Source organism: Oncorhynchus clarkii, chromosome 16, assembly GCF_045791955.1.
Source record: "Oncorhynchus clarkii lewisi isolate Uvic-CL-2024 chromosome 16, UVic_Ocla_1.0, whole genome shotgun sequence".
Taxonomy (NCBI): Eukaryota; Metazoa; Chordata; class Actinopteri; order Salmoniformes; family Salmonidae; genus Oncorhynchus; species Oncorhynchus clarkii.
The window spans coordinates 38,350,319-38,373,003 of record NC_092162.1 but is presented as its reverse complement, the minus strand read 5'-3'; the positions used below and the strand labels follow the sequence as shown (position 1 = coordinate 38,373,003).

The 22,685-nt window shown below is 42.8% G+C and overlaps 1 protein-coding gene across 20 annotated transcripts in view; it reads right to left on the bottom strand.

The window, feature by feature from the left end:
* The window catches only part of LOC139368399 (HECT, UBA and WWE domain containing E3 ubiquitin protein ligase 1), a 79,247-nt gene that overhangs the window by 33,956 nt on the left and 22,606 nt on the right, over positions 1 to 22,685 (bottom strand). For 13 of the 20 annotated variants that reach the window (XM_071107218.1, XM_071107217.1, XM_071107231.1 and 10 more), the window contains 20 exons: positions 20,827 to 20,907; positions 19,064 to 19,170; positions 13,745 to 13,937; positions 13,445 to 13,536; positions 12,707 to 12,927; positions 12,483 to 12,540; positions 11,980 to 12,156; positions 10,709 to 10,954; positions 10,282 to 10,415; positions 9,990 to 10,099; positions 9,519 to 9,707; positions 9,044 to 9,260; positions 8,389 to 8,511; positions 7,847 to 8,084; positions 5,286 to 5,508; positions 2,400 to 2,584; positions 1,972 to 2,028; positions 882 to 1,004; positions 686 to 781; positions 37 to 306 (listed from right to left, as the gene is read on the bottom strand). In XM_071107218.1, the coding sequence (XP_070963319.1) occupies positions 37 to 306; positions 686 to 781; positions 882 to 1,004; positions 1,972 to 2,028; positions 2,400 to 2,584; positions 5,286 to 5,508; positions 7,847 to 8,084; positions 8,389 to 8,511; positions 9,044 to 9,260; positions 9,519 to 9,707; positions 9,990 to 10,099; positions 10,282 to 10,415; positions 10,709 to 10,954; positions 11,980 to 12,156; positions 12,483 to 12,540; positions 12,707 to 12,927; positions 13,445 to 13,536; positions 13,745 to 13,937; positions 19,064 to 19,170; positions 20,827 to 20,907 (3,140 nt within the window). The remainder of the gene's footprint in view (positions 1 to 36; positions 307 to 685; positions 782 to 881; positions 1,005 to 1,971; positions 2,029 to 2,399; positions 2,585 to 5,285; positions 5,509 to 7,846; positions 8,085 to 8,388; positions 8,512 to 9,043; positions 9,261 to 9,518; positions 9,708 to 9,989; positions 10,100 to 10,281; positions 10,416 to 10,708; positions 10,955 to 11,979; positions 12,157 to 12,482; positions 12,541 to 12,706; positions 12,928 to 13,444; positions 13,537 to 13,744; positions 13,938 to 19,063; positions 19,171 to 20,826; positions 20,908 to 22,685) is intronic. The other 7 variants (XM_071107225.1, XM_071107234.1, XM_071107236.1 and 4 more) reach the window with 3 other exon arrangements.

Here is a 22,685-nt window from a genome sequence, read left to right as displayed (position 1 = left end):
GGGCATATCATACCTAACTACACACACGTTACTCACCTGGTTGACAACCTGTCGTAGGATGAGGTCCCTGTACTCGGGGCCGCTCCTCTTGATGGCGGTCATGAGCAAGTCACAGAGGCGGTAGACTGTGTCTGGCAGCTCGTCCAGCAGGTGGAAGCAGCCGGGGAGCATGGAGTCAGTGAAGGCATGGAGCTCCGTAATGTCCAGGGGCTCGGCCTCCAGAAACCTCTCCAGGCAGCGAGCCTCCTCCTCCTCCGTACGCTCCCTGGCTCTCCTGTCATCCTCCTCACGACGACGCGCCGCCTCCTGAGAGAGGGAAAGATGGAGGTGGGGAACATGAGCGGATGTGGTGGTGAAGTGGCGGTCCAGAAACAACCCCTTTTCACAGAACAAATCTGAGAGCACTGTATAGACAGAAGCAATGTGGCTATTATTCTAATGAGCCCATCAACTGAAAAGACGACGGTGCAAACATAGAAATAGAACTCTAGATCTGTGGCTACAACAGTATTGCTTACATCTATCCAATACTTCCAGATGTACACATACCTAGGGTGTAGACTCTACAGCTTGTTTCTGGGCTGGGCCCTGGTTATTCATTTATGAGCCTTCGTCTATTCACGTTTGAATTAATTCACCAATGTGTTCCCTCCGTATGTCTAAGTGTGCGTGTGTGGCGGCAAACCTCGGGCGAATCAGAGCGCTGCTCCATGCTGACCTCTTGTCCCAGAGACATGGCGATGGCTCTCATCATCTGGTCTTCTTCTGACATGGTCATGTCCTACAGACAGAGGGACATACAAGTACACTTAATATACACTATGGGAGGGGGGGACTGTAATCTGTAATCTCTCTCTGTGTGTGTGTGTGCGCGGTCGCACCCTGACGGCTCCGCTGAGTAGAGGAGGAGGGTGTGTGAGCAGGTACTCTGTGGCCTGCTCCATGGTGCTGGTGTTCACCAGGGCCTCCATGGCATGCTCTCTGGAGAAACCCATGTCCATCAGCTAGATAGAGGAGAGAACAAGGGTTACATAAGGTTAGAGGGAGAAAGAGGGGCGAGGCCAGAGTCACAGGACAGGGTTAGAGCAGAGTTCCTTCTAGGACGTTTCTCCTAGCCACTGTGCTTCTGCCTCTGCATTGCTTGTTCTTGGGGTTTTAGGTAGGGTTTCTGTAGAGCACTTTGTGGCAACTGCTGGTGTAAAAATGTTATAAAATACATTTGATTGATAGATGGAGGGTGGAAGGGAGGAGAGAGCCACAGAGAGACCGGGGAGAATGAAAAAGAGAGCACAGAACAGAGAGCGAGCCAGAGAGCACATAAAATAGATTGGGACAGAGAGAGAGAGAAAAGGAGCAGACAGTGGCAGTGTGATCAGAAATCCTCACATACTTTCTTTCATTGTTCATCCTTCCAGAATGACCTATCCATCCTTCCTAACCTCTACATAGCATGATTTCCTACCCTCTACCCAGTTCTCATGCCTCAATGTTTTGAAATTCATCCCATTTGATTTAAAGCAAGGCTCTTCTCACATATATCCTCCAAAACATGCCTCTGTCCACACACTCTCTCTCCCTCCCAAGTGGCGCAGCGGTCTAAGACACTGCATCTCGGTGCATAAGGCGTCACTAGTCCCTGGTTCGATTCCAAGCTGTACTACATCCGGCCATGATTGGGAGTCCCATAGGGCGGCGCACAGCATCATCCAGGTTCAGATGTCATTGTAAATGAGAATTTGTTCTCAAGACTTGCCTAGTTAAGTAAAATAAACGTTAAATCCCTCCTTAACCGTGACCCCAATTACAAGCACAAGAGAACAGTATAAATTCAATAAAATGTGCCCACGCGCCAGTTCGCATCGAAAATAATGTGTAAGTTCAGCACAGTGTAGGAGAAAGCATGCACAGCTCAGGTCAAGTATAAATGGACTTTCAGATTCACACTGGCTGTGGAGCCAGCTAGCTGTATACCTGCTGTAGCTGCTGCTGGTTGACGTTTGGCTGCCTCTCCCTGCCTCCTCCCTGCCCCTGTCATAACAAGACAAAGTGGAGCAGGCCACGCCAGGGTGAGGGTTCAAGAGGACAATAGGTTGACAACAAAACAGTCCAATTTCATCTTATTACAACATGACCACCTTATTAGTTAACAAGACAGTGAATGTGCAACAGAGGCTATCAAATTGAAGCTTTCAAATCGTATCTTGCAATGCAAGCAATCATATCTACCAAAGCTGTCAAATGTCTAATGCCAATCTGTCTATGAGAAAAGCAATCCACCAAAAATACATTTCTATGAAGAAACAGTCCCAAAGTTAATGAAATCCCAAAACGCAAACTGATCAACACCCACACACTCCCCAACTCCCCTTGGCACCCCAACTTCCCTCCTGTCCCCTTACCTGCTGTAGCGGAACCTGGTTAACCTGTGGTTCTCTCCTGGGAGTAGAGTTACTAGAGTCCTCTGCTGCTTCACCTGGTGCAGGTGGTGCTGAACTGCCTCCGGTAGCCGGTCCTGACCCGGAACCTGCTGGCACCTCTGCTGCAGTCACTGCTGCTCCAGGGGTTCCTACAGCTCCAACTCCACCTATGTTAAATTCATGCATTTGAAATGAGTGTCCTTGGACAGTTCTTGTATGTTAATTTAATCCTTAATGTGGATAAACATTGTAAATTGTGTCAAATAATTCAGCTTTCACTGCTATTAATATCATTAAAACACAAAAAATGTAAGTGATAAGTAGGCATTGGTCTGAAACCAAAAAATAAATGAAATTCCAATGAGCACCACAACTAATTCACCCATAGTCTACCAAGGTTTTCCAGCACACATTCATGCTCTACAGTAGCTATTATATCCACGGGGCAGGTGGGTTTAGGGTCATGAAACAATGTGTGGATGAAGGGTGAGTGGGTGGCAGGCAGGTTGAACAAATAACATTTGTTTGTTTTTCTTTTTTTTTATAAATCATAAATGTATCATTCTTACGCAATTTATATTTCTAGGAAACATTGACGGTTGTTTTTCATTATTTTTAAGGCATCAGCGTTTGTGCATATATTATGATGACATTCTGACGTTGTTTGTTTGTTTTGTACTACGGAAGGGTTTTTTCGGCAGTTAGGGCACACTTTTTTCTTGAGGCCAGCCGAAGTTTTGGAGCTGAAGTTGAAGACCCTTTGCCCGAAATTGGTCAACTGTAGGGATTCTTCTATAAAGTCTTTGTAGTCATTCAACGAGAACTAATTTTCATGAACATTTTTCCAATGAGAAATACAGCACCAAGTATCTTAGATAAAATTGAGCGACTAAGATCTCCGCGGGAAAAAAAACAAAATTAATGACAGATTTCTTGAGTCATCTTAGATCAATTCTGACTCTTTTGAGGAAGTGTATATTGGCTCCGGTGTCTCAAAATGGACAAAGTTTATTTATTTTTCAAGCGGGTGATCTTTTATGGGAGTATGCTAGCTCACTTGTTTGGTTTGCCTAGCCGCCAGCCGAACTGATGCATGCTGACGCCTTTAGGCATTAGTGCGTAAGCCTAAACTTTAGGGCGTGAATTTAGGACTGTAGTCGAGATACATTTTAAAACATTTAATCATGAGTCATTTCCAAAATGATTTGGCTGCGCTACCCAGGGAGCTGATTTATCTAGAGGATGATTTAAACCACGCTAGAGAATGTTTTACTGATTTGCTCACTGAGGTAATGGACCATCATGCCCCAGTAACTTAAGAGCACAGTTGGGGCTCATCCATCTCCATAGATTGATGAACTGGGTGATTTTCTCAAAGAAATATGGCAAAAGCCCTAGCAGACCAATCTAAACTAGAAATTGATGAAAATAATGTAATTAGGCAGGTAAATTAAATCGCAATCTAAAAAAAATTTTTTAACAAAAATGCTTTTGTTAATTATTAAAATGATTGTAAAAAGGTATGGAATACAGTTAAGAGCTTACTTGGCACATCTATTTCATCATGCCCATCTAGTGTGGAGGTTGACGGGAAAACAATAACAAAACCAGATGATATTGCCAATCATTTTGCAGATTTTTTTTACAAAGAAAATCTATTTACTGAGCGATAATGTAAACACCCAATCTTCCAAACAAGCTATTGTCCAATGGATTGATGACCATATTATGAGCAAAAAAACCTGCTCTTTTATTCTACAAATGGTGTCAGTAGAGGAGGTGTTGAACCTATTGAAGTCATTACCTGATGGTAAATCTACAGGTAATGTGATCTTATGGAATATTTTTTACTTCGCTATGCTGCTCCCCAGATCACAGCGCCACTGTAAGACATATTTAATTGGTCACTGGAAAAAGGGACATTTGCAAATGTTTGGAAGCATGCTAAAATGTGCCCAATCCCGAAAGACAGCAAAGAACCCACCCATTACTCCTGCCAATAGTCAACCAATTAATCTACTCCCTTCACTCAGTAAGATTATTGCTTGGCTAGAACTGCCCCGGTCAACTGTAAGTGCTGTTATTGTGAAGTGGAAACACCTAGGCGCAACAACGGCTCAGCCACGAAATGGAGGGCACACAAGCTCACAGAACTGCAACGCCTAGTGCTAAAGCGCATAAAAATAGTCTGTCCTCGGTTGCAATTACAGAGTTCCAAACTGACTCTGGAAGCAACGTCAGCATAATAACCTGAGCAGCCATGGAAGTGCATAATAACACCATGCGCAATGCCAAGCGTAGTGTGGAGTGGTGTAAAGCTCGCAGTCATTGGACTCCGGAAACGCGTTGTCTGGAGTGATGAATCACGCTTCACCATCTGGCAGTCCAACGGACGTATCTGGTGTGGCGGATGCCAGGAAAACACTACCTGCCCCAATGTATAGCGCCAAATGTAAAGTTTGGTGGGTGAGGAATAATGGTCGGGGGCTGTTTTTCCATGGTTCGGGCTAGGGCCCTTATTTCCGGTGAAGGGAAATCTTAATGCTACAGCATACAATGAAATACTAGACGATGCAGTGCTTCCAACTTTGAGGCAACAGTTTGAGGAAGGCCCTTTTCCGTTTCAGCATGACAATGGCCCCCGTGCACAAGGCGAGGTCCATACAGAAAGGGTTTGTTGAGATCGGTGTGGAAGAACTTGCCTGGCCTGCACAGAGGTCTGACCTCAACCCCATCAAACGCCTTTGAGATTAAAGTGTGTTGAGTACCTCCAGTCAAGTTGATTTGCAATTCAAATCTTCTGTCGCTGAAACATTTGAGCATCAACCAATCCCTAATAAATGTTGCCTTAGTAAAACGTAAGCTCACCTCCAGCTCCAGAGCTGGGGCCTACAGGCACCGTGGTGGCCCCTGGGCCCCCCTCCTCCTCTGGCCGGGCCGTGCCCTCCCTCTCCTTGGCCAGCCGCTCCTGGATGACTGGTTCACCACGAAGGATGTGACAGAGTATGGCCAACATGGACTCAGCCATGCGGCCCCCGTACACTTTGAGGGGTTTCCTGTTCCACAGGCTTCGGATGCAGTTAAACGCCGCCTGAAAACAGTGAGTGGGTTAGTATTACATAGAAGTGTGTATTTTGACATAGTCTTTGGTTACAACATGATTCCATGTGTGTTATGTCATAGTTTTGATGTCTTCACAATGTAGAAAATTATAAAAAATAAAGACAAACCCTTGAATGAGTAGGGGTGTGTGTGTGTATATATATATATATATTTTGCGACCTTTTGCCACATTTCAGGCTTCAAACATAAAGATATAAAACTGTATTTTTTTGTGAAGAATCAACAACAAGTGGGACACAATCATGAAGTGGAACGACATTTATTGGATATTTCAAACTTTTTTAACAAATCAAAAACTGAAAAATTGGGCGTGCAAAATTATTCAGCCCCCTTAAGTTAATACTTTGTAGCGCCACCTTTTGCTGCGATTACAGTGGAAGTCGCTTGGGGTATGTCTCTATCAGTTTTGCACATCGAGAGACTGAAATGTTTTCCCATTCCTCCTTGCAAAACAGCTCGAGCTCAGTGAGGTTGGATGGAGAGCATTTGTGAACAGCAGTGTTTGACAGTGGGGATGGTGTGTTCAGGGTGATGAGCTGTGTTGCTTTTACACCAAACATAATGTTTTGCATTGTTGCCAAAAAGTTCAATTTTGGTTTCATCTGACCAGAGCACCTTCTTCCACATTTGGTGTGTCTCCCAGGTGGCTTGTGGCAAACTTTAAACAACACTTTTTATGGATATCTTTAAGAAATGGCTTTCTTCTTGCCACTCTTCCATAAAGGCCAGATTTGTGCAATATACGATTGATTGTTGTCCTATGGACAGAGTCTCCCACCTCAGCTGTAGATCTCTGCAGTTCATCCAGAGTGATCATGGGCCTCTTGGCTGCTCTGATCAGTCTTCTCCTTGTATGAGCTGAAAGTTTAGAGGGACGGCCAGGTCTTGGTAGATTTGCAGTGGTCTGATACTCCTTCCATTTCAATATTATCGCTTGCACAGTGCTCCTTGGGATGTTTAAAGCTTGGGAAATCTTTTTGTATCCAAATCCGGCTTTAAACTTCTTCACAACAGTATCTCGGACCTGCCTGGTGTGTTCCTTGTTCTTCATGATACTCTGCGCTTTTAACGGACCTCTGAGACTATCACAGTGCAGGTGCATTTATACGGAGACTTGATTACACACAGGTGGATTGTATTTATCATCATTAGTCATTTAGGTCAACATTGGATCATTCAAAGATCCTCACTGAACTTCTGGAGAGAGTTTGCTGCACTGAAAGTAAAGGGGCTGAATAATTTTGCACGCCCAATTTTTCAGTTTTTGATTTGTTAAAAAAGTTTGAAATATCCAATAAATGTCGTTCCACTTCATGATTGTGTCCCACTTGTTGTTGATTCTTCACAAAAAAATACAGTTTTATATCTTTATGTTTGAAGCCTGAAATGTGGCAAAAGGTCACAAAGTTCAAGGGGGCCGAATACTTTCGCAAGGCACTGTGTATATGTATATATATATATATATATATATATATATATATATATATATATATATATATATATATATATATATATATATATATATATATATATATATATAAAACCTTTTTTTTTTTTTTTTTTAAGAAAAGCACTTTTTTTGTCCGTTAAAATATAACATTTATCAGAAATACACCGATTTTTTATGGAATATCTACATAGATGTACAGAGGCCCATTATCAGCAACCATCACTCCTGTGTTCCAATGGCACAAGGTATTTGTTAATCCAACTTTAAAAACTGTTGTGTTGGTTAAAGAAGCAAGACAACTGGCCTTCTTTAGTCTAGTTGAGTATCGGGAACATCAGCATTTGTGGGTTTGATTACAGGTGCAAAATGTCCAGAAACAAAGAACTTTCTTATGAAACTCTATTCTTGTTCTGAGGAATGAAGGCTATTCCATGCGAGAAATTGCCAAGAAACTGAAGATCTCGTACAACGGTGTGTACTACTCCCTTCACAGAACAGCGCAAACTGGCCCTAACCAGAATAGAAAGAGTGGGAGGCCACGGTGCACAACTGAGCAAGAGGGCAAGTACATTAGTGTTTAGTTTGAGAAACAGACAAGTCCTCAACTGGCAGCTTCATTAAATAGCACCCGCAAAACAACAGTCTCAACGTCAACAGTGAAGAGGCGACTCGGGGATGCTGGCCTTTATGTGTATGTATTTATTTGCTTTAACCTTTATTTAACTATGCAAGTCACTTAAGAACACATTTTAATATACAATGACGGCCCATACAAAATGACCTTGAGCGCAAACTCAAACATCGCAGATGCCAATCAAGCAACCAAGAAACCACGTAACACACACACACCCTCTACCTTCTGAGTGACGATGAGGAACCGCAGGGCGCTGAATTGGGGGGTGGTGGGGGTAACCCCAGGGACCTTGACGGGCAGGCTGTGGGGTGAGTCCAGCACGGTACTGGGATTCACCATCTTCTCCACCAGCATCAGCCAGGCATCCAGAAACTCCCCTGTCCCGTCAGGAAGCTCAGTGTGCTCCAAGCCCTCAGAGACAGGCACCTTACCACCCATAGTAAGAGCCCAGTTAAATGTCCTAGGGAGAGAGAGGGGAAGGAGAAATGTGTCAGTGCTGCTGGGCAGAGAAACACATCATTATTGCCCATAGTTGTCCTGGTCAACTCACATGATCAGGTAAAACAAGGCCATACTCGTAATGATTGTATTGACAATGCTGACAAAAGTAGTGCCAAAAGTCAATACGTATGTACAGTCAGGTAGTCAGCAACAGTAGTAGGGTTGGTTGTAGCTACAGGGCGTCGACAAATTCCATGTAAAGAAGTACCAACAACGCAAGTCTGTCAGATATTAACAGAGCTAAGCAAGGGTGCTCCACTCACTCGAAGAGCGCGTCATGTCCTCCGGAGCAGAAGAACTTCTGCAGCATGAGGTGGTAGGGGTACTTCCTCTCATCGAACAGCATGGGGGACGTGAAGCCCACCGAGCAGATGAAGAACGTCAGCCTGGAGAGACAAGTGATAGTGTTAAAATTGACACTGGGAGCATTAAATCAGCCAATCGATAGATGCAGTTGGAATCGTTCTGACAAGCGTAAAGCCTTGTAACCAAACTAACCTCTTGCCCCTCCTACATGTTACATTTTTAACCTTTATTTAACTGGGCAAGTCAGTTAAGAACACATTCTTATTTACAATGACGGCCAAACCCCAACAACGCTGGGACAATTGTGCACCGCGCTATGGGACTCCCAAGCACAACCGGTTGTGATACAGCCCGGAATCGAACTAGGAGTCTGTAGTGACACCTCTAGCACTGAGATGCAGTGCCTTAGACTGCTGCGCCACTCGGGAGCCTCGAGTGATGATCTATGTACACAAGCAAACAGCCCTCTGGGCTTATCAGAAACAAGACAAAAGTATTACCAAATCTTATCCACCCTCTGAGAACTATAGAAGAGGTTAGCTTGTATGGGCTGATGGGATGATTTTCTTTAAGATTGGGTGTGACAGGGTAGATACTGACTGACTAGCGTACCTGAAGCGAGGGGTGGGGGTGTAGGGCGGGGGCTGCCAGCTGAGGCCCTTGGTAAGCAGCTTGGTGAGGGAGGAGGCGGTGGCCCTGGCGGCGGGGGTGGGGGCAGTGCCCGTGCTGGTGGCGTGGTGAGAACGGCGCTGGCGGACTGGAGATCCCACACACAGCTTCACCAGTAGACCAAAGAGTTCAGCCAGAGCCCGGCCCAGGCGAGACGATGCTGGAGGTGAGAGGGGAGAGTTACACACCTGTAGGAAAAAGACAGCTAGCGCTCCCAAATAAAGAATCGGTAGACATAGCGGAGGTGTTCCGACCTTCATCAGAGAGTTAGACACACTTCTCACTAACGCAGAGATTCTGACCGTACATCTCTCCATTTGGTGGGGATGCCATTCTACACTTCAATTATGCCAACTACCCGACTACAAATAAACAAAAATAACTCGAAAATAAAGAGAAAAACCTAGGATTTCCTCACCGGAGAGCAGTGGTTTGATCTGTTTGATGCGTGTGGCCATGGCGGGAGTCAGTTTAGACTTGGTCTTGGGGTCAGCGGTGCCGGCGGTCGGCTCGTCAGTCTCCATGGGGGCTAGTGTGTCCCCGTCCAACCCCATCCCCTCCAGGAGACCCGTGGCAGGGGGGTCCAAAGCAACAGTGTCAGAATCAGCTAGGGAGAGAGAGAGAGAGAGGCCTAGTGGTTAGAGCTAGTGGTGGCTGGGATGGGAGAGAAAGTTTGGCTAAAAGATCCTTCAGTTCTTTCTTTGCACGTTGCTCAAACGATGCCCGACTAACATTCCGAAGTTGGCAGTTTTTTTCAGAATGTAAAGCACACTGCCAAACATTGCCCAACAAAATGTCCTATTGCATACTTAATGAATTAACATTCATAAATATTTGATAATAACATTTTCTTTTGGTTGTTTTTCCAGTAGGAGGTTGTCTTCATTACCAGCTCTCCTGGATCCTGAGGCGGTGGCTGTGGTGCTGCCAGATGGCTTGTCCTCCTTGGGAACAAGCTTCTGCATGTCAGCCTGGCCAAACTCACAGCCTGGGGGGAGACTGGAGGAGGAGAGGAGAGAAAGAGAAGGTTACTGTGTGTTGCTGGCTGAGGAAGAGAAAGCCAGAGAGAGAGAAAGAGAGAAAAGGGGAGAACCAGAGAGAGAAACCCAAGGTCAAAATAGATGGATAAAGCAAGAGGGGGATAAAGAGCCAGTAGGAGAGAAAGAGTCAGCTTAGTGTACCTGTTGGGTGTGCAGAGTGATAGCAGCACAGTGCTCTCCCAGACCAGAGAGCAGTAGAGCTGGCTCAGCTTATTGAGAACACTCAGACCTAGCTGGGAGCCCCATTGGTTCACACTGATGGCCCTGATCTCACTCTGTACAACACAAACAGGAAAAGAGACGGGACGGTTAATGCACCCACCACTATTACGCAACAACAAAACATCCCAAAAATTACATAAAAACCACAGACATGGTTATTTTGAAATCCACAGACAAAGCTGCAATATGTCGACAGTTGGTTGGATATATATGGCTGACATCTTCAAATACTAATTAAGTGTATGTAAAATTCTGACATCAACTGTATGTATGTATGTATGTATGCATGTGTGCACGTGTGTGTATGTGTGTGAGAGCATTGCTGATTGGTTCACAGGCTTCTTACCTGTCCTACCCTGCAGGTGTGCACGAACATCAGGATATAGGCGTGCGCAGCGGTGAGCGCGTGTAGCAGGGGCGTGGCGCGGGCCGACAGCGTGGCGTCGGTCACGTGACCGGCGGTGGCGAGCTCTCGGAGGAGCACAGAGCCCCCGGGGACCTCGATGGGGCGGTGGAGCGGCTCGAGGGCCGACAGGATGCTGTCCAGCTGACACAGCCCTTCCTGGAGCACCTTGGGCTCATGGGACAGGGTCTGGGGACCACGGGACAACACACGGCGCTTCAGTATCAATACAGCACAGTCACAGGGATCAGAGACTGAAGTTGGTTACATTTAATAGGTCACTCTGGAGTTTAGTCACAAAACAGCAGCACCACACACAGGGGTCAGAGATTGAAGACCAGCACAGGTCTGGGATGCCCCAAGGAGCCTGGACTGTGGTCACAATATAGCAGTGTCAAAGGGAACCTAAGGAACATAGGACCTTAATCACAATGAAAGATCAATGTAACATGTAAGTTCATATTCTCTTTTCACAAGTGTCTATAGTTGTTGAGCTCTGCTTGAGCTCAGTCATTAACAAATTCAATGAAATCATATCCCCACATCTCCCCATGCTCCCAGTCACACCAGTGTGGACTCTCAGACCCTGGCAGGGCTCATACCCCCATATCTAGTGCCAATTGTTTTGGTAGAGTTTTATTTATTTTTTTAAATACTGCTATTTCCAGCATTATCCACTAAGTTTGCTGGAGGTTAAAAAAAATTCCTTAGGAATGTTACTTAAATTGACACAAGCTGTCTGCAATCTATCAATCAATGTCTGGTTGTTAATTGTACAAAGCCTATTTGGCAGGGAATACTATCTGTAGATCAGTGATTCGACACCTCACTTTGCTGAAGCTGATCTTCTCCAACGGACTCAGTTTAATCATTGACATATGTGGTAGCAAACTTGGGGTGTAGCCCTGACCGGGACTCAAACCCGGGTCCAGCAACTGTTTAGCCAACAACTTCACCATTACGCAAGAGGTCCGAACCTCTTGGCCAACACTTTAAAAGGGCAATTCTACCACTTTTCAACCTCTTTTGGTTTTGATTGGAGTCAATTAATTGACACACAATTGGAGCTTGTGTTAATTAAATAACATTTCCTAGGATTTTCTACCTTCAGCAAACATAGCTGGTAATACCGGTCAAATAAAAAAATGTAGAAGACAACAACCAACTAAAACAACAACCCATGTCATATCCCCATAACCTGTGTCAGGTCTCACCAGTATGGACTTGCAGACCCCGGCTACAGCCTGGCAGGCAGCTGATGTTGGGAAGTCTATGGGCAGGTTGGGTAGACCCAGGATGGAGACCAGGGGCAGGAGACCCTTCTGGTTGACAAACTCCTGACAGTGGTCGTCGGTCGTGTTGTTACTCAGGATGGACTCCACAAACTTCATCTAAGAGGGGAAACCAGGGAAGACTCATGGTATTGTACAGTATGTGAACAAAAAGTGCTTGATTAGACAATAGTAGAAAACAAGAGTCTACACACTAGTATAAAAACTAATAATAAATATGCTCCCAAAAGTGATTATTTTGTTTCAAACCTAGTACCAATGTGCAGATTTATTTTTTACACTCACAAGGGAAACAATCTCATAATATGATTTGAGAGACTAGAATTGCTTCATTGACAAGTTTTGTTTAGTGGAAAAGGGACTTGATTTAAGTGTGCTTTTTAGTTGTAGGTGAAAGAATGGGAAAGAACTTCGACACCACATACCACATTGAGAATGTAATCCATCAGAGGAATGGGTATCCTCTCTTCGGTGCCAACAACCCTATAGGAAAAACACCATCAGCATTCCAACTCCCCAACGCAAACACATGTAACAAAATGAGAAATGTAAAACATTATTGAATATAGAGGAAAAAATTAAATGTCAGAGGAGCAATAAATCCTGAATTGATCAGGAGAAATCACATCTCTGATTTAGTATGTCATACAGTTCAACTGGCACTGACTGTCTGTTGCTCTCTGGCTCCCCCTGCTGCTGGGTGAAGGTATGGAGCGCCTCCTCCTCCTCCTCGTCTTCGCTGGAGGCCTCCTCGGCGGCGTGGGAAGAGCGTGCCGGGGGCGCGGTCACGGTGCCATCAGTCTTCTGGATAGAGGGCTTCTGACAGATGTACTCCGGGGCTCGGCCCAGGTTACAGATCTCCTCCAGTAACTGGGAGAAGACAAGCAGGTGTTCATTTACTATACAGCGAAAAACTCTAGGGCCTAATAATGAATTGTTCCTGTTCAGATCACACTGATCCAGGTTAGTTTACTATGCAGTTAACATGGTCAATCTGAATGATCGGGGTCCTAGGTTTATTCGTGACCTGAAACTGTTAAACTCTGGGCCCTAGTTAAAAGCTGCAACAAGAGTTCAGTTTTTCCTGATGAAGTCATATTGTGAGGTAAAACTAGTCTAGACATGATCAATGGTAGAGTAGGACATTTAAGGGTTTCTGTGTCGGAGTATCCACGAAAATCATTTTGAGAACTTGAGTACCGTGAAATGGGGCTGAAGGTAAAAAAAGTGAGCGGTATGCCAACAGTTCTGGTCATGAACCCATTTTCATTGCACTTGACATACAATAAACATCAGAGTTTGAAAGTCTGTCGGTACTTAAGCTCAAATTGAGTACTCGCGCCCATCCCTGATCAATGCTGCTGATCATTTCAGATTGTGAACCCACCTTGATGATGGCAGTAGTGGCGTCAGTCTTCAGAGTGGGTTGGTGTCTCATCAGTTCATCCACAGCACTGCCCAGGTTGGATGCCGTGTCTCCTGTAGAAACACACACATTAGAACGGTTACATACAGACAGACAATCTCATCTGAATCAACAGTGTAATGTGTCACCATACAACATAACTTGAACACACACACACCTGTTTTTTCAACAGTGAATAGTGTTCCTTTAAGTTCACAGAGTCCTCTCAAAAAGTCTCACCATACTAGATTCCTAAAACACACCCACATCCCCTACACTCACCTAGAGGGTCAGAGCTGCGGCGTCGTCTCATGGCAGGCAGGTAGTCAGGTGACAGAAGCACCTTGAAGAGGCGCTCAAAAGGCTGGCATTGGACGAAGGAGTGCAGGCCTCGCGCGTTCAGGCACAGGGCACTGAACACGTTAGGGAGAGAACCAAGCACCTCCCGGGTGGCCGGGACCTGCAGAGAGAGAGACTGTGAGAGAGAGAAAAGGGAGAAAGAGAGAGAAAAAGAAGGGGAGGGAGAGAGTGAGAGACAGAGTGGCGAGGGGTAGGGAACAACTAGGAGGAGAGGGACTGGGAAGGAGGGTAGGGGGAGGCGCAGGGAATCAAAACATAAAGGCAATCAGGAGTGGGGGGAGAACAGGAGGAAAGAGTGAGGGAGGAGAGGAGGTGAAACCAATGAGGGAGAATGACCGTTTCATGTAATGCTGTGTGGCAGAAAGGAGGAGGAGATGAGGAATGAGTGAAGTTGGAGAGGGAGGGAGGGCTATGTGAAGAAAAGTCTATCGCCTTATCCCGCTAGAATGAACGATATTCATCTTCTAGTGATCTATTGATAGGACAGGTGCCCGTCAGTCACAAAGCGACAGACAGGGAAACACTGCGGGTTTGTCAGTCTACTGTCTGTCCTGCCTCTCTACACGTGTTATTTTTGTGCGCTGTGGTTGGCTGCGGTTGAATGTCTTTTCACGGAGGGAGAGCATGATGAGTCTCCTGAGTGAATTTACACACCCCATGTAATGTACAGTGCCTTCAGAAACTATTCATAGCCCTTGACTTAATGTGCATTGTGGTTTTACAGACTTAATTCCAAATGGATTTTTAAAAAATCCTCTCACACATTTACACACAACACCCCAAAAACAGGGTAAGACATTTTTGAAAATCTATTGATGAAGAAATATCTCATTTACATTATTAGGTATTCACAACCCTGAGTCAACACGTTAGAATCTCATTTGGCAGTGACTACAGATGTGAGTCTTTATGGGTAAGTCCATAAGAGCTCCGCTTTGCGTCGCGCTGAAGAACAGCCCTTAGCCGTGGTATATTGGCCATATACTTATACACTTATTGATTAATTAGGTTATTGTCCTGCTGAAAGGTGAATTTGTCTTCCAGTGACTGTTGGAAAGCAGATGACCAGGTTTTCCTCTAGGTTTTTGACTGTGCTTAGCTCTATTCCGTTTCTTTTTATAAAATAAAAAAAACCTAGTCCTTGCCGATGACAAGCATACCCATAACATGATGCAGCCACCACCATGATTGAAAACATATATAGTGGTACTCAGTGACCTGTTGTTTGTGCCCCAAACATAACACTTTGTATTCAGGATAAAGCACATTTCCCTGTCACATGTTTTTTTTTTTTTAACAGTGCTTTGATTCAAACAGGATGCATGTTTTGGAAAAAATGTATTCTGTACAGGCCTACTTTTCATTCTGTCATTTAGGTTAGTATTGTGGAGTAACTACAATGTTGATCCATCCTCAATTCTCCCATAACATCAATTAAACTAAATGTTTTAAAGTCAACATTGGGCTCATTTCCTTCCACTTGAGCAACTGGAAGGACGTCTGTATCTTTGGAGTGACAGTGTAATTAATAAATGCACCATGCTCAAGGGGATATTCAATGTCTGCTTTAAAAAATAAAAAAAAATAGATCTGCCAATCGGTGTCCTTTGTAAGGCATTGGAAAACCTTCCTGGTCTTTGTGGTTGAAATGTATTGCTCAACTGAGGGACCTTAAGGATCATTGTACATGTGAGGTACAGAGGTAGTCATTCAGAAATCATGTTCAACACTATTATTGCACACAGAGTGAGTCCATGCAAGTTATTACATGACTTAGGCACACTTTTACTACAGAACTGATTTAGGCTAAACAAATGGGTTGAATACTTGACAAGACATTAATTAGCCTTTCATTTTTTATTAATATGTATTTCTTGTTTTTAACAATTCCGTTTTGACATTATGGGGTATTGTGTGCAAGCCAGTATCACAAAATCTAAATGTAATCCATTTTAAATTCAGTCAAGGGGTGTGAATACTTTCTTAAAAAGGCACTAAGTGTTAACAATGAGGTGAAATCCACTTAGGCCCAATTATTGTTTGGTTGCGCATTCTATTATTTTCTTTCACATGTTTCATAGGCCTAAATAGCCAGCCATGGAATACAGGTTCATAGGCTATTTACTGTGCTTTGATTGACGACCGAACAGCGCGCTGACAGGTTTAAAAAAGATGTCGAACTGACAGAATAAAGTCTATCTCCTATATCCCTTTGCTATTCATAAATACAATGTAGTTATGCTTCCACGGCATTGAATCGGGACAAGTAAATTCAAGATCTCATTTGTATTTTCCTAGGATTTGAAGTAGAGGAATGGCCGATTAATTAGGGGCCGATTTCAAGTTTTCATAACAATTGGAAATCGGTATTTTTGGACACCAAAAATGAAGATCAATGCCTTTCTTAAAATCAATACACAGAAGTATGTATTTTTAAACCTGCATATTTAGCTAAAAGAAATCCAGGTTAGCAGGCAATATTAACCAGGTGAAAATGTGTCACTTCTCTTGTGTTCAGAGTCAGTGTATATGCAACAGTTTGGGCCGCCTAATTTGCCAGAATTTTACGTAATTATGACATAACATTGAAAGTTGTGCAATGTAACAGGAATATTTAGACTAATGGATGCCACCCCTTAGATAAAATACGAAACGGTTCCGTATTTCACTGAAAGAATAAACGTCTTGTTTTCGAGATGGTATTTTCCAGATTCGACCAGATTAATGACCTAAGGCTCGTATTTGTGTGTGTTATGTTATAACTAAGTCTATGATTTGATAGAGCAGTCTGAGCGGTGGTAGGCAGCAGCAGGCTCGTAAGCATTCATTCAAACAGCACTTTCGTGCGTTTTGCCAGCAGCTCTTCATTGTGCGTCAAGCATTGCGCCGTTTATGACTTCAAGCCTATCAACTCCCGAGATTAGGCTCGTGTAACCGATGTGAAATGGCTAGCTAGTTAGCCAGGTGCGCGCTAATAGCGTTTCAAACGTCACTCGCTCTGAGACTTGGAGTGGTTGTTCCCCTTGCTCTGCTTGGGTAACGCTGCTTCGAGGTTGGCTGTTGTCGTTGTGTTCCTGGTTCAAGCCCAGGGAGGAGCGAGGAGAGGGACGGAAGCTATACTGTTACACTGGCAATACTAAAGTGCCTATAAGAACATCCAATAGTCAAAGGTTAATGAAATACAAATGGTATAGAGGGAAATAGTCCTATAATTCCTATAATAACTACAACCTAAAACTTCTTACCTGGCAATATTGAAGACTCATGTTAAAAGGAACCACCAGCTTTCATATGTTCTCATGTTCTGAGCAAGGAACTCAAACATTAGCTTTCTTACATAGCACATATTGCACTTTTACTTTCTTCTCCAACACTTTGTTTTTGCATTATTTAAACCAAATTGAACATGTTTCATTATTTATTGATGTATTATATTAAGTTAGAATAAGTGTTCATTCAGTATTGTTGTAAATGTCATTACAAATAAATGTAAAAAAATATGTTAAAATTTTTTTTTGTCCTCCAATAACGGTGTTATTGTTTTTTGTCCTCCAGTATCGGTGTTGAAAAATCATAATCGGCCGACCTCTAATTTGAAGCACATGTCGAAACTTGACAGGGACCGCTCAAGTGACTCGTCAGTGTAGCCTACTGATGGGTTGGGTTGTTTGCAAACAAACAGCTCTTTTTGAAAATAACCGAATCGCATTGGTGAGAGCCGTTCATTTGGCTCCCTAAATTTGCATACTGGTGGGCTACTATTGCTTATTGGCGATTATCTGCAGATAATTTAGGAAAACATTCAATGAAGATCATCACTGCAGGCTAGGTACTGGAGACAGAGCCTCATTCCATAATATAAATTAAAAAAGATTGAAAGTTATAAAATATTGGTATTAAATACGGTATTAAATATTGATAAAAACCTACTGATTTGATTAAAATGTAGACAATGGAGTAGTCAACTGCTTCCTTCTGTGTAGCAAAGCCCATATTTAACACCTGCCTCATTATATCCGTCACCCTCCCCTGACAATCACACCCACAACGACTGATTGACAGTGAAAACTGTTAAAGGGACAGTTCACCCAAATTACAAAATTACATTGATTTCCTTATTTAATTAGGCAAGTCAGTTAAGAACAAATTTTTATTTACAATGACGGCCTAGGAACAATGGGTTAACTGCCTTGTTCGGGGGCAGAACGACAGATTTTTACCTTGTCAGCTCTGGGAATCCATCTAGCAACCTTTCGGTTACTGGCTCAACGCTCTAACCACTAGGCTACCTGATGCCCCTTACCCTAAGTGTCCACAGCAGCAGAGCCAATAAAATACAGAATTTGAAGAACAAACAATTGTGGCAATTCATATCTTGCAGTAAAACTGTAAATATGATTTGAATTTGAAGACCGGTTTAATGTTAAAAAAAGATTATCGTACTTAGAAAATAGACCTGATCATATAGGCCAATAATACACTGAATTCATACATTTTCAGTCATTTTAATTGCAAAGTCACATCTTCCTACTCAATACCACAACTAATTTTACCAATCTGGGAGGTAAAGCCGTTAAGAGTATTCAATAATTTAGCTGTGTATTTTGGATGGAATCAATACATTAGAATGTACCAGAGGCCACCAGAATAGAGCTAGTTCATCAAACCCCCGGACCGGAATTCCCTGGCTGGCTACTCCATGTACTTACAGACAACACTGAAGACTAGCTAATGTAGGCGCACTGGCTGGACTGCTGTTAATGCATGACCCTGCTCTAAAAGAAAATGTGACATTTAAACATGTGTAGAAGAAGAGAGGGGTGGACAGGAAGGAGCAATGAGAGGAAATGGGGGGGGGGGGGGGGATCCGGTGCGCAATCAAAATGAGGGAGAGAGAGGAGAGAGAGTGACCCCGCATTCAGACACTAGCGGCAAAAAAAACTCTCCCCGCAATTATCAACGCGAACCTGCATTGAAGACCATGGAGAGTGGACGTTGCTATTCCGTTTTGAGTTCCTTTTCTGCACTGCTCTATTTTCTACACTCCTGTTGACATGTTCCACTTTCATCCAGCCAACCAGAAAAATGTTGGACAGTGATCTGTTTAGATTGGTTTAAATTCTTCCAAATACAGGAGGGGGAGAAACATTATATTAACACCTTCACTTGCAGAAAGGGTTTTTGCCACTAGTGTCTGAAAGCGGGGTGAGCCGAGAGGGGTTGGAGTGCTGTGCGACTCACGTCTTTGATGAGCAGGGCATGCAGCATGACATCAGTCAGACCGTTATCCTGCAGGGAGGAGAGCAGAGACGGCTCCTGGAACACAAACACTGTCACCACCTCCGTTGCTGTGGAGGAGAGAGGAGACGGAGGGAGAGCGTTTTAAAATCAGACCAAAAACTGAGACAATTTACACCATTCCTTTTCGCTTAACATCAAAATCAACATCTAATAAATCTAAAACAAAGTAGAGGTCGACCAATTATGATTTTTCAACGCCGATACCGATTACTGGAGGACCAAAAAAGCAGATACCGATTAAATCGGCCGATTTTATTTATATATGTAATAATGATAATTACAACAATACTGAATGAACATTTTTATTTTAACTTAATATAATACATAAATAAAATCAACTTAGTCTCAAATGCATCATGAAACATGTTCAATTTGGTTTAAATAATGCAAAAACCGTGTTGGAGAAGAAAGTAAAAGTGCAATATGTGCCATGTAAAAAAAAAAAAGCTAACGTTTAAGTTCCTTGCTCAGAACATATGAAATCTGGTGGTTCCTTTTAACATGAGTCTTCAATATTCCCAAGTAAGAAGTTTTAGCTTGTAGTTAAAGGAATAATATGACAATTTCTCTCTTATACCATTTGTATTTCATATACCTTTGACTATTGGATGTTCTTATAGGCACTTTAGTAATGCAAGCCTAATCTCGGGAGTTGATAGGCTTGAAGTCATAAACAGCGCTGTGCTTCAAGCATGGCTAAGAGCTGCTCGCAAATGCAGTAAAGTGCTGTTTGAATGAATGCTTACGAGCATGCTGCTGCTTACCACTGCTCAGTCAGACCGCTCTATCAAATATCAAAATCAGACTTAATTATAATAAACACACAGAAATACGAGCCTTTGGTCATTAATATGGTCAAATCCGGAAACAAAACGTTTATTCTTTCAGTGAAATACGAAACCGTTCCGTATTTTATTGAACGGGTGGCAACCCTAAGTCTAAATATTGCTGTTACATTGCACAACCTTCAATGTTATGTCATAATTATGTAAAATTCTGGCAAATTAATTACGGTCTTTGTTAGGAAGAAATTATCTTCACACAGTTCGCAACGAGCCAGGCGGCCCAAACTGCTGCATATACCCTGACTCTGCTTGCACAGAACGCAAGAGAAGTGACACAATTTCCCTGGTTAATATTGCCTGCTAACATGAATCTCTTAACTAAATATGCAGGTTTTAAAAAAATATACTTGTGCACACTCCTTCAAAACTTGTATTGATTTTAAGAAAAGGCATTGATGTTTATGGTTAGGTACATTTGTGCAGCGATTGCGCTTTTTTCACAAATGCACTTTTGTTAAATCATCCCCAGTTTGGCAAAGTAGGCTGTGATTTGATGATAAATTAACAGGCACCACATTGATTATATGCAATGCAGGACAAGCTAGTTAAACTAGTAATATAAACCATGTGCAGTTAACTAGTGATTGTTTAGATTGATTGTTTTTTAAATATAAGTTTAATGCTAGCTAGCAACTTACCTTGGCTCCTTGCTACACTCATGAAACAGGTGGTCAGCCTGCCATGCAGTCTCCTCATGGAGTGCAATGTAATCGACGATAATCAGCGTCCAAAAATGACGATTACCGATTGTTATGAAAATTTGAAAATCGGCCCGAATTAAAAAATGGGCCATGCCGATTAAAATCGGTAGACCTCTAAACCGAATATCACTGAAGAACGTGTGAACTGAGTACTCACCCAGTAGGAAGAGAGAAGGTCCATAGTACTCGGCATTACTGATGATGTGCTTGAGTGAGGTAGGCAAGGACCCGTCCATGACTGGAGAATAGAGGCCATACAAAGACAGGACGGTTAGTCAGGCTATGTCCAGGGGGTATTCATACAATCATACATCATGGAATATATAGTGCCTTCAGAAAGTGTTCACACCAGTTGACTTTTTCCATATTTTGCTGTGTTACAGCCTGAATTAAAAATTTATTAAAATGAGATTGTGTCATTGACCTACACACAATACCCAATGTCAATGTGGAATTTTGATTTTTAGAAATGATAAGAAATTACTTAAAAATGAAAGCAGAAATGTCTTGAGTCAATCCCTTTGTTATGGCAAGCCTAATTAAGCTTAAGCGTAAAAATCACATAAGTTGCATGGACTCATTCTGTGTTCAATAACATGTTTTAAAAAATTAACACCCCATCTCTGTACCCCACAAACAAAATTATCTTTAAGGTCTCTTAATCGAATAGTGAAATTCAAGCACAGATTCAACCACAAAAACCAGGGAGGATTTCCAATGGCTTCCAAAGAAGGGTACCGATTGATAGATATGCAAAAAACAAAAAAAGCAGACACTGAATATCCCTTTGAGTGTGGTGAAGTTATTAAATTAGGCTTCGGATGTTATATATATACACAAGTCACGACAAAGATACAGGCATCCTTCCCAACTCGGTTGCCGGAGAGGAAGGAAACTGCTCAGGGATTTCACCATGACGCCAATGGGGATTTAAAAAACAGTTAATGGCTGTGATAGTTCTCCTAAGGAAGGATCAACAACCCTGTAGTTACTCCAAAATACTAACCTAAAAGAGAGTAAAAAGAAGGAAACCGGTACAGAAAAAAATATTCCAAAACACACATCCTGTTCGCAACAAGGCACTGCAAAAAATGTGTCAAAGAAATAAACTTTTTGTCCTGAATACAAAGCATTGTTTGGGGCAAATCAAACAGCACATCACATCACTGACTACCACTTTATATTTTCAAGCATGGTGGCTGAATCATGTTATGCTTGTCAACGGCAAGGAAACTTTTTTGTTGTTGAAAAACCCCCAGAAACAATACAGATAAGCACAAGAAAAATCCTTTGACGAAAACCTTGTTTAGTCTGCTTCCAACAGACACTGGGAGACAAACTCCCCTTTCAGCAGGACAATAACCTAAAACACAAGGCCAAATCTACACGAGTTGCTTAAAAAAAAAGACATAATTGAATGTTCCCAAGAGGCCTCGTTACAGTTTTGACTGAAATGGGCTTGTAAATATGACAAGACATGAAAATGGCTGTCTATCATTGATCAACAAAGAACTTGACAGGGTTTGAAGAAATATTTTTATATATATATATATATATATATATATATTCTACCATACAGGTGTAGCAAGGTAGCAGCTACTCTTCCTGGGGTGCAAACAAGATTAAGGCAATTATACTGAACAAAATATAAAAACGCAACAATTTCAAAGATTTTACTGAGTTACAGTTCATACAAGGAAATCAGTCAATTGAAATAAGGCCTTAATCTATGGTTTTCAGATTACTTGGCAGGGGTGCAGCCATGGGTGGGCCAGACCCACCCACTGGGGAGCTTGGCCCAGCCAATCAGAAAGAGTTTCTCCCCACAAAAGGGCTTTATTACAGATATAAATACTCATTGCTCTGGTGGACATTCCTGCAGTCAGCATGCCAACTACACACCCCTTCAAAATTTGAGACATCTGTGGCATTGTGTTGTATGACAAAAGTGCACATTTTAGGGTGGCCTTTTATTGTCCCGAGCACAAGGTGCACCTGTATACTTACACTGCTGTT